We start from the raw sequence: 12654 nt of genomic DNA, 5'->3' as shown, positions 1-12654 counted from the left end.
TTTTAGTTTGTTTGCAGCTAATTAAGAGGCTGTGTTGTCTTGTACAGCTGCTTCAGACTCAGTTTCTCATAGAGGACAATGCCTCAAGCCATCAAGTAATTTACCTTAAAGGGACACAATGAGCTTGAAATTGTCCTTATTGTTAAAAGTAATCTTAGGGTTTACTTTTAAGTTTCTTGTTAGAAATGTCCATCTGGCTCATTATGTCTCCAAGCTCAGTTTCAGATAAACCAGTATGCTGACTACAATAAGGTTCAAATAGGGACCATGTCTTCATTGTCTCTATACCAGTGGTCCCCCAACTTTTCAGGGTCACACCTCCCTTTACCCGTCCATGCCTCCCCCTTGCCCCGCTAAGGCAGAGAGCAGGCTCCCAGGGACGGGTTGGGAAGGGGGAAAGGGGGAAGCAGATAGAGGTAAGGGGACCAAGGCTGGGGCTGCAGATGGGGACAGGTTTGGGGCTGGGAGTAGACCTGGGGCCCCATCCAAGGACCGAGGCAGAGAAGAGGTGGGAGCAGAGTGGGGCTGGGTGGTGCTTCCTCCCTGCCCCCCCATCGGGGATGGCCCAAGCCCTGCTGCCCTCTCCTGAATATTCCTCTGTGCCCCCCAGAGCACACCCCACAGTTCAGGGGCCTCTGCTCTATACAAAGCCACATGCAACACTAAATAAACAGATTATGATAAATATTAACTGATACCATTTCTGAGAGGATTTCCCCCAGTATTTTTGAATTAATATCCACCTATAATTGAGCCTCCTGGTAATTCAGACATTATCCATTCCTATACCCCTTTAGTCAAGATCATCAATAAGCTTCCTCTGGGTTGGAAGCTAACTTCTTTCCCTACCGACTGCTGGTCCAACTAGATTGGAGAAAGAGGACCCCAACCAAATAACTAGTGTTACTAAGTAGTTAGTAATCAGCTTCAATTAGATGAGATTTAAACTAACTTCATACAGAAATCAAATATATTAAGTTTTGAATTAAAACAGATTCTCTTGCAAATTGCAACAAACCAAATTACGCTTGATGTAAATATACTTGTGATTTTACCAAAGTTCCTTATTTTCAATGCAAAATTACTTACTAGTAGCCAGAACAATATATTTGGTAATGGAGAGGCTGAGGAAAATCAGTGAAGAAGTGAGGGAAAGTTTAGAGGCTATAAAATGAAGAGGTAGAACATGATTATGAGTTCAGAGAACTGGGATATCTAGTATATGAAGAGAAAATCCGAGTTTCCATGTAGCTTCCAGAACTCTAGACTATTCTTTTGAACTATTTTCCAATGAGATCTTTTTAGATAAGCGTTAAGCTCATTTACCTACTCCAATTAACTTGACCATTTGCGATTTTGTTTTCCACATGCAAGCCTTTAAAGCCATTTCATTTGTATGTATATGTGCTAATGAAACACCCCACATTACTATAGACAATAGAACACTAATTCCCCACAGCATAGCATTTTTTTTTTAAACCAAACAGTTGAGTTTTGTTTTCTTTTTTAACAGCTGCACATAGCCTTGCCCGAAAATCATTAACACAAAAATTTCCTTTGGAAGGATATTTATCTATTTAAAAAAAAAAAAATCTGACAGAAAAATACGGTGGATTCCATTTTATTGATATTTGTAATCCTTTAACTTAATAGTCCCCAAACTTTTTAAGGCTCATCACCTACTTCAAACGAATTCTCCCTCCCCTCCCCCACATCACAGTTAGGAGCTATGGCCTGAAGCAGGGCCGCAGTTGGGGCCACAGCTGGGAGCCAGAGATGCAGCTGGGGGCAGGGGCTACGTGCAGGAGTAGGGATGGAGGTAGAGCAGGGCTGGGTGGCGCTCTCTCCCTGCCACCCATTGGGGCTGGCCTGGGGTCTGCTGCACTCCTGAACAAATAAAGGGCTCCTCCCAAAAAGTCCCACAAAGAAGATAGCCAAGGCTATCATAGGCCATTGGACAGTTGAGACTTGAGGGTGTTAGGCATTGTTACATATATATAGGACTGCTGGAATTCATGGGTGTTTTTGTGTCATGATTTCAACAGAGAATATCAGTTATGGTGCTGTAGCACTGACTGACCCCAATCATGGATCAGGGCCATATTGTGCTAGATGTTGTATACACAAAACAAAAAAAACACCCCTGCTCTGAAGAGCTTTTATAAGATCTGACATGGATTATGACGTGGATTATGATTATGATTTCTGTTTGTGAGTCTTAGCTCCTTCCTGTGAATTTGATGGAACTCCCCTCACAAGGTGTATGGGGTTGTTAGTTAGTTTTTTAACTTTTGAGGGCAGCGGGGTAGAGCATGAGCCAGACTTCCTAGTGATTGTAGCACACAGCTACAAGAAGTACTGTGTTCCAAAAGTTCTAGTCTCTTAAATTCAACTGCAGGAAGTGACGTATCACAGAAAGACAAGGTTGGATAGGTAATATCTTTATTGGACCAACTTCTGTTGGTGAGAAAGAGAAGCTTTCAAGCTTACACAGAACTCTTCTTCAGACCTGAAGGGCTCTGTGTAAGCTCGAAAGTTGTCTCTCTAACTAATAGAAGTTGGTCCAATAAAGATATTACTTTACTCGTTTTCTATCTCTAATATCCTGGGATAAGCACAGCTACAACACCACTGCATACATATCAGAAAGAAAAGCCGCTTCAAGATAATTAGAATAAGAATGAACAAGAACAAGATGCATCCAAAACCAGCAACCTCCAAACTCTGAGGAAAGATGGGTGGGCAAGCAAGAATCCTGCAAGTTGATCTTTTCATAGGAGCAAAATTAGTAAGTAATTTCCTTTCTCTAATGATATCATCTCTGCATGATGACCTCTCCAAAATCCAAAAAAAGATTAAGAGCTGTTCCAAGAATAAAGGAGTAAAAAGCTCCACTATGCACTAGCAACAAGGCAGTTGTATATAAATAACGAATGAATATTTGGCATGTAAGATGACAGGTACTTCAATTCAGGCACAATACTCAGCTGTAAAATGATTCTCCTGACCCAACCCCCACCCGCCCGCACAAACCACCTATGAAAACCCAACTGACAATAAAAGCCATCTGAAATAATTGTTTTGATTCATGACCAGCCAAATCACAGCAATTTGAAATGCAATCAGATAGCTATTTAAGGCATTGTCGTCTTGGTAACAGCACTGTCCAGCAGACTGGTGTCAGATGTTGGATGGATTTTCTAAATGCATCAGTCCACACTAAGCTCTTTTCTAGAAAAGTTCTTATACCACTATTCATCACAGTAACTGAGTATCTTTCAGAAGTGCAATAAATGACATGACTAACATCTATCATGTGTGGTCCATTCTCTCATCCTCTTCTCCGCACTGAAGGCTGGCGGGGGATGTGTGTGCAGAGTGGTTTTTGTTTTAGTAGGTCTTAAAAAAATATGCACACACTACTAGCTGTTTACATTAGATAACATGAGGTTGAAAAAATGCATGTCTCACTAGGAATGGAAGGTGGTGAGGTTTGTGATGGGTCCTTAGTTCCTGGGGGAATTGATTCCAGTCTCAGACCAACCTCTGAGGCAGCTGTGTCTCCTGCATTAATGAACTTTACTTACCCTTGTGGTGGGAAGTTCCACTGTGGCTGAGAAGTGGAGTTATCAACCAGTGCCCTCCTCCTGGAGGCGATCTTTTGGAAATCTTGAGCCCAGTCCACCGAGAACCTTGAAGATGAGGACAGACGCCCCAGATAGAAACCCAAAACCCTTTTATCAAACAACTGGAGAAAAACTTCAGTGCAACGGACATGTGGCAAGGGAAAAAATGTTGTCAGGTTTATAAACTCATTAAAGTGGAACTCTGGTACCACCTTAGAGAGGAATTTAGAATAAGTCCACAGCACCACCTTAACCTCATAAAATCTGGAAGAAGATGGGTTGGTCAAGACAGCTTGAAGAGTTCACTCACCCTGTAACCTGAAATCACTGTGATCACAAAAGTGACCCTCCCTGTAAAAAACTTGAGATCACAGGAAATGAGTGCTTCACAAGGAAGTTGCATCCACTTTTCATAAATCACATTAATATCCCAGACAGAGATTTTTAATCAAGTTCTTTTAAAATGGTCACTCCCCATACAAACCTGAGAACGAAGATCATTCTTTTGCGGATACAGGACAACTACCTGGAAGGTTGGCTGAAAACCTGATGCTATAACTACACTGTACAATGCTCAAGACCCATATGCCCAAGGTGACCACAGGTATTCAAGACTAATAGGCTCCTAAATCTGCTTCTAATTGGGAAGTCTTGGCAGATTACTGGTAAAGGCTGGCCAGCTAAGCATCTAGAACCTTCTAAAAACCCTTTGCTTTTTGGTGCTTGCTGAAACATCCCTTTGGCTTTTGGAAAAGCTGAGAACTTCAGATAGGGGTGATTAAGTTCCTTCAAAGCCAGCTGGCGATGTGACTTGCAAACCAAAGCCTCTCTTTCTGGTACACACTTGGGGTTAGAACCAGTCATTCACAAGAATGGAATCAGACCTTTGGATAACATTTTCAAAAGCACTGAAGTCACTCAAAAGCCTAAATCCTACTTCCCTGTCTCAAATCACCATGTACACATCACTCTCCTGAGCACAAGCTTCTCATGTTTGATTACAACATTCCTGCTAATACATCCCAGAATGACGTTAGATTTTTTTGCAACAATATTATACTGTTGACTCATATTTAGCTTGTTATACCTGGGGGTTATATAGTGTCTCTTTTCACAGTACTTTGTTCTATCCAGTCATTTCTCATTTTGTATGTGTGCAATTGATTGTTCCTTCCTAAGTGGAATATTTTGCACTTGTTCTGATTGAATTTCACCCTATTTACTTCACACCATTTCTCCAGTTTATCCAGATCATTTTAATTTAACAAGAGAGGCAAAGCTGAAGCTGAAATTTAAGAGACTCAAAACATGAGCAGGGAAGGAGAAAAATCCTTCTTAAAAGATAAAAATTTCTCTTTTAAATAAGACCTCTGTAAAGCTATTTGAAATAGTGCATCATCAAAAACATCAAAACATTCAAGTTTTTGAAGTTTATGGTGTCCTTTTAAGATAGAAAGTAAAGAATATCAAAATTTTACACAAGGTTAGAAGAATCCTTGACTGTTTTCAAATAGTAACAGAGATCCCATTCCCCATATATTTTGATTAAGCATCAGCCATTCAAGAGTGCCTGAATAAATTCCACTACTCAGGAATTAGAATTATTTTCAGATTATCTTGTTTTGCAAGATGTGGTAATGAGGCAAACTACCTGATCAAATTGATTTTCACAGCCGTGCTCTTAATGCACCAAAGTAAACTAAACTAACATGGCACCATTTATTCAAGAGAGATGCTTGCTTTGGTTAACAGTTAGAGAATGTCAGTTTCTTCCACCTTTTCAAATAAAATGAGTTGTGTTTACTGTGTCTGATTAGCGAATAATGCACTCACCTTCTTTGGATCCTTGACAAAATAGCTCCCACTAGATCCTTGGGAAATTCTTTCTGGAAAGACTCCACACTCTATAGCTTGTTCTGTTCTCAGCACAATTTCTGCAAATTCTGGATCATCCAAAAATAAGTTCATCTCTGCGCTACTTCCCACGTTTCCTGAAAAACAAAGAGTTATTCTTCTAAATGCTATTGAACTATATTAGACATTGTTTACACAATAGATGGCGATTAGGAAAAAATTATACCAGTTTTTCCTCCTTAGTTAGAAAAAGACACTAGCAATCAGTAGAGACCAAGGGTGAAATGCTAGCCTCACTGATGTCAGTGGAGTTTTGCTATTGATTTCACCGAGACTAGGATTTCACCAAGTGCCTACAAAGTATCTATTGTTTAAAAAAGTTAAGCATTAAACCTAGTTTGTGTCAACTTATCTGAGGTCAATATTGTAAAAATGTTTATCAACTTTAACACAGAATAAATACAAGGGAATATGAATAAAAATTAAATTTATTCACGTAAACAACTCATGTTTATTTTGTTCTTATAGACTTTGTTTCCAAAGGAGGGTAGTTCAGATGAGTGGACTAAAAAAGCTTTTATTGATCATTTTTACTAACATCTGTCCACATATGTAAGTTGGCCCTGTAAAGAAAGTTAGATGAGTAAAGCATTTCAAGCAGCACTAAATATTCAAGGATATAGTCCATTTAACAGCTTTGCTTAATGTACTTGTTCTTTACATTTTCAAATCCTCTGCCACAAATAACAGTATGATAATGTTAACTAGCTATCCATTAAGCAGATCATTTGCAACTAGCATTAACATCCAGTTTAAGTTCTGAAATATTTGTTAACAGCCAAACTTTAAAGCATTCAAATTAACTAATCACCAGAGGGTTTTTTGCACACCAATGAACATAGACATTACAGCTCTGTACAAGTGTGAAAAAAATCTAAGTACTATGAAAACCGTTTCCATGACTTAGCACTTCTCTTGCAATTGACACATTTTGAAATTTGTTTTTATCAAAAGCTTCAAAATCTGAAGTATCTGACAAGTTCTCCAAACATTTTTGTTTGTTTGTTTTTTAATTTTTGGACTATATTTTACATACATGAAGTTCTTATAGCTAGAGAAAATATTTTAGGGATTATAAGGCAAAAGTTAAGGCTGGTCTATCCATGGAGTTATACAAGCTGCTCCTGAATATTTCCATATGCGGACACTTATTCCAGAATAAGAGTGCCTTGTTCCTGGTAAGTGGGTTAAGCTCTACTAACTGCCTGACATGAAGGAAGGGGAAACAATCTCAAAACTTCTCTAACTGGAGTGAAAGGGGAGAGGGCAAGGACCCAGCAAACATGATGTATCAGGGCCCCAAATTTCTCACAACAGGCTTGTGTGTAGACAGGCCATTATTGAAAAAAGCTGTAAAAGCTTTGCTTTTCTTCCTTGTCTCCCACATACACCCTTCTCCTCCCTCTTTCTGTCTCACCACTATCTTCTGATTCTCATCCTTAATTCCTTCCCCATGGGAGAACGTCACACCGTTCAGTTCACTGGTGCTCAGATGTATAGAAGACATGTTCATATTACTGAAGTCAGAGTTAAGCTTTTGCATTATAACATGATTACAAAGAATGTGGTGTGTCTATTATGTATGTTACTATACATACTAAGTACAAAATTTTAGACCTTATCTTCAATGCATTCAATGGCATGTGCCCAGAATATCTAGATCACAGAAGGCTCCAGGATGAGGACAGCGCTCAGCAACTCCACTGCTCAGGAAACACAAAATTCTTTGGGGGGGGGGCAATGACACAGAATGAATGACATTTGACAGATGTTAGTCACATCACTTTCGTGCTAGTGGAAGCTGCTCAGATATTGCAGTGATGAAGGTGGTATGGGAAATCATACATATTTAAAGTGTATGGGACAATTATAGAAGATCAGAGTGTCAGTGAAAATGGTGTGAACATGATGTTTGGGGGCTAAAGTATGCCAAAGGATACCTTTACGGGGTATCCTTTGGCATATTTTAGGGGTTTGTGGATGGGGTTCCCTTTAAGCAATGCTAACTTTTCTTAACCAAGTTTTTGTTTGTGGGGGGATACACTATTCAACCATTTTTGATGTAGTCATCAATACTGTAATCAAATCTAGGCAGGCAGATCCCTGAAACTACACAGATCCCCTTTCAGCTTGGATACACTTCACTTCAGTAGGGCTTCATACTGGACCAAGGGTCCACCCACATCTAACTACAGAATCAGATTACTAAACAGCTTAAAATTCAAATGAGAGCCTGGATAATATAACTCAAGTCTTCTGAGCACCCTCAGCTTTTACATAAATCAACTTCACTTGCTTAGGCTTTGTCTAGATTTGGATTTGAATGTGCAATATTAAAACATGTTAGCTAACATGCACCTCTACCTGGATATAACATGACCGGATATAACATGAATTCGGATATAATGGGGTAAAGCAGTGCTCCGGGGGGGGGGGGCAGTGCTGCGCACTCCGGTGGATCAAAGCAAGTTCGATGTAACGTGGTTTCACCTATAATGTGGTAAGATTTTTGGCTCCTGAGGACAGTGTTATATCGAGGTAGAGGTGCAACACATTTTAAAGGAGTAAGACAGAAAGCAGCAAATACTTTAATACATGCTAAACTGATTGCGGGAGGGATCAGTGGTTTGAGCATTGGCCTGCTAAACCCAGGGTTGTGAGCTCAATCCTTGAGGGGGCCATTTAGGAATTTCGGGCAAAAATGTGTTTGGGACTGGTCCTGCTTTGAGCAAGGGGTTGGACTGACCTCCTGAGGTCCTTTCTAACCTGATATTCTATGAGTTAAAAAAGACTCTCCCTAGCCTATTCTTTATAGGTTCTTACACTGTGCCCACCACTATATCTGAGCTCTTTCCAGTAGTGCATTAAGCAACATGACTATCATCTGCCATATATTGTTCTCTCAGACTCTCCCTAGTGATAAAAATGTGTGCAGTTGAGTGTCATTGTGACAGTCTGTACCTTAAAACCACATCCTGGAACCTCCATATTCACCACAGTCATATGATTATGATATGCTCTGTACAATGCATGCCTTGTGAAGTATCATTTTAAAATCTTTCCTGATTTGTTGAATTTTACTATCATTGTATGTGAAGTTATGAAGTATTGCTATAGGTTTGTTACTGAAATGTAGTGTGAAGTTAGAAATGCCCACAGTTAGCTATTTAGTGGCAACAAAGGAGCAACTGACAAGACGGAGTTATATCATGACCAGCCTAATGTGTTGATTGCCCATCAAGAAGAATCCACGATCCCAGAGACTCAGAGAGCAAGTACGCAATGAGGGCTAACTAAACCAGACCTCACAGCAAGGATCTTTCTAATAGCTGGGAAAAGGTATAAAAGAGGGACAGTGAAATCATCTCTTGGCTTCTTCTCCATCCCCCATCTCAAAACCTGGAAAATTGTTTGGAAGATAAAACTCTGAACTGGGGAACCTGGTTCCAGGTTGGGAAGGGAATCCAGCCTGTGTAAATTGCCTGAAATATCTAGTGGGGTGAGAGACTGTTTGGTTCAAACCTTACTTAGATTAAAGGAACAGGAGTACTTGTAGCACCTTAGAGACTAATAAATTTATTTTACTGTAAGCTTTTGTGGGTTACAGCCCACTTCATCAGATGCATAGAATGGAACATATCGTAACAAGATATATATGCATACAGAGAACATGAAAAAGTGGAAGTAGCCATACCAACTTTAAGAGGCTAATTAATTAAGATGAGCTACTATCAGCATGAGGAAAAAAAAAAACATTTGTAGTGATAATCAAGATGGCCCATTTTAGACAGTTGACAAGAAGGTGTGAGGATACTTAACATGGGGAAATAGATTCAATATGTGTAATGACCCAGCCATTCCCAGTCTCCATTCAAATCCAAGTTAATGGTATCTAGTTTGCATATTAATTTAAGCTCAGCAGTTTCTGGTTGGAGTCTGTTTTTGAAGCTTTTCTGTTGCAAAACTGCCACCTTTAAGTCTGTTACTGAGTAACCAGAGAGGTTGAAGTGTATGTGTATATATATCTTCTTACTATATGATCCATTCTATGCATCTGATGAAGTGGGCTGTGGCCCATGAAAGCTTATGCTCAAATAAATTTGTTAGTCTCTAAGGTGGCACAAGTACTCCTGTTCTTTTTAGGGATACAGACTTACACAGCTGCTACTCTGAAACCTTACTTAGACTGTAGAATTTGGACTGCAAGATTATTATTTCTTATGTAACCAACTTTGATCTCTATGCTTGTTACTTATAATCACTTAAAAAACTCTCTTTCCATAGTTAATAAATCTGTTTTATATTTTATCTAAAACTGTGGTTTTGGTTGAAGTACTTGGGGAATCTCAGCCCAGGTTAACAAGGGTTGCTGCATATCCATTATCTTTTGTAGAAGTGGCAAACTAATTAATGAGCTTGCACTGCCCAAGTCCTGCAAGTGTAAGACAGTATATTGTAGGGGTGCAGGGCTGGGGTGATTGCCTGGTGCTAATTCTGTATAATTTGTGACTGACTCATGCTATTTAGATGGGTGTGGGGCTCCACATGCTGATGGCTGAGTGATCACAGCACCTGGAAGGGTTGGCTGCCTGTCACTGGCATAGCACTGAGATAGACAGCACAGGTTGGAAAGTTAAGGTACAGAACAGTCCCACAGTTCCAGATTGCACCTGGGGATCCCGTCACAGTTGTGTTTTGGAATTTTTTATACATAAATATATAGCAATGTGAGTGTACATGTTTGATAAGGCAAAGTCAAAGAAATGCTCCTTGCTCTTAAGTGTGAATGGTGGGTAAGTTTATTATGGTCCCAAGCTTCTGAGAGAATTAATTTCTGTCTACTGCACAGACTATTGCACAATCTTCCATCATACCAAAGAAGCAAGGCTATTGACAGTCTTCATTCTGGAGCTATAAGATCAATTCAGCACATATTAAAGGCAACATGCTTTATGTACACCTCACTTTTAAAATGTGTTATGTGAGAACACATGAGCTAATACATTTTAACATAGCTTCTTTAAAACTAAGGCCTGGTTTACAGTTAAAAGTTTTGCCAGAATAGTTATGGCAGTTAGAAATATGGAAAAAAAAAATCCTATCATTCCTCCTCTCCCATCCAAAAAAACTGACATAGCTATGCCAGCAATAGCCTGAATGAAGATGCAGTTGTGCAGGTTAAAATGACTTTTTTATTATAAAGTTTATTTCATTTGGGGAATTGTTATAAGATAAACTGGCAAAAGGATTAATTTTTCAGCTTTAAGCTGCGTCCCTACTAGCAAAGTTTGCTGGTATGGCTATACTAACAAACCTTTTCTAGTGCAGGCAAAGCAGTTTAGACAAGGCCATAAGTTTACACTCCTTTACTGACCTGGAGATGCTTGAAGAGAGATATAAAGTCCTAAGAAAGGAAACTAACAATTTGTTGGTTATTATTACTTTCTTGCTACAACCCTCTTTTTGGAACTTTTACATTTGGAATTACACCAACAGACTCTCTTACTTTCAAATTTAGACACTTTTCCCTTAAATACTGGGTTTCAAGGACAAGAAAGCAGTTATTAAAAATCAACTTCATATTGTCAGAAATTTACACACCTGACACACTAATACAAAGCTTCCCAGTCCTATAATAGGTCATAAAAACAAGCACTGGATCACTTTTCACAGACTGGAAAGTAAATACATATTATTCACAAGAAAAGGAAATTGGACAGTCCTTGAACAAACAAATCTGAAGGAGAAAAATGAGAAAACTTTAACAAGTTGTCAGGAATGGTAGACTGTTCCAAACACTGGATGCAGCATGACTACAGGTGTGAAGCCAGAACTTGAAAAAGATTACAAGAGCTGTTAAGTGAGAGAACTGAGAAGAAAACAGGAAGCAAGAATACATGAGACTGGATATATATAGTTGCAAGTCCCTCACATAGGGCCTTGCATACAGAGACAAGGAGTTTGATTTTTAAGTTAATTTACAGTAGCAGCCTTCCTTAAAGCACTGTTTAGAGCAGGGGTAGGCAACCTATGGCACGAGTGCCAAAGGTGGCACCGCAAGCTGAATTTCAGCGGCACTCACACTGCCCAGATCCTGGCCACTGGTCAAGGAGGCTCTGCATTTTAATTTAATTTTAAAAGAAGCTTTTTAAACATTTTAAAAAACTTATTTACTTCACATACAACAATAGTTTAGTTATATATTATAGACTAAGAGAAAGAGACCTTCTAAAAGGTTAAAATGTATTTCCGGCACATGAAACCTTAAATTAGAGTGAATAAATGATGATTCAGCACATCACTTCTGAAAGGTTGCCGAACCCTGGTTTAGAAGATGGTGGTCCCAAAAATGATTACATTGCAGTATGACAGGTTTCAGAGAAGCAGCCGCGTTAGTCTGTATCTGCAAAAAGAACAGGAGTATTTGTGGCACCTTAGGCCATGGCTACACTGGCACTTTACAGCGCTGCAACTTTCGCGCTCAGGGGTGTGAAAAAACACCCCCCTGAGCGCTGCAAGATACAGTGCTGTAAAGCCTCAGTGTAATCAGTGCTGCAGCGCTGGAAGCGCGGCTCCCAGTGCTGCAAGCTACACCGTTAAGGGATGTGATTTACGTGCAGCGCTGGGAGAGCTCTCTCCCAGTACTGGCGCTCCGACTACACTCACACTTCAAAGCGCTGCCGCGGCAGCACTTTGAAATTTCAAGTGTAGCCATACCCTTAGAGATTAACAAATTTATTTGAGCATAAGCTTTCACGGGCTACAGCCCACTTCATCGACTGCATAGACTGGAACATACAGCAAGAAGATATTTATACAGAGAACAAGTATCCTCACAGCTTCTATGGGTCATCTCGATTATCACTTCAAAAGTTTTTTTTGTCCTGCTGATGATAGCTCATCTCAGTCGATTGGCCTCTTACAGTTGGTATGGCTACCTCCACCTTTTCATGTTCTCTGTATAAATATCTTCTTGCTGTATGTACCAGTCTATGCAGCCGATGAAGTGCGCTGTAGCCCACGAAAGCTTATGCTCAGATAAATTTGTTAGTCTCTAAGGTGTCACAAGTACTCCTGTTCTTTTACACTGCAATATACTCTCCTACCGATTTAG

At 39.7% G+C, this 12654-nt stretch overlaps 1 protein-coding gene across 3 annotated transcripts in view; it reads right to left on the bottom strand.

The window, feature by feature from the left end:
* PI4K2B (phosphatidylinositol 4-kinase type 2 beta) overlaps window positions 1–12654 on the bottom strand; it is a 40541-nt gene that overhangs the window by 19638 nt on the left and 8249 nt on the right. For all 3 annotated transcript variants that reach the window (XM_030563080.1, XM_030563079.1, XM_030563078.1), the window contains exon 2: window positions 5460–5617. In XM_030563080.1, coding sequence (XP_030418940.1) covers window positions 5460–5594 — 135 coding nt within the window. In that variant the 5' untranslated portion in view covers window positions 5595–5617. The remainder of the gene's footprint in view (window positions 1–5459; window positions 5618–12654) is intronic.

The sequence above is a fragment of the Gopherus evgoodei genome, chromosome 5, assembly GCF_007399415.2.
Source record: "Gopherus evgoodei ecotype Sinaloan lineage chromosome 5, rGopEvg1_v1.p, whole genome shotgun sequence".
Lineage (NCBI taxonomy): Eukaryota > Metazoa > Chordata > Testudines > Testudinidae > Gopherus > Gopherus evgoodei.
This window is presented reverse-complemented; position numbering and strand designations above follow the sequence as displayed.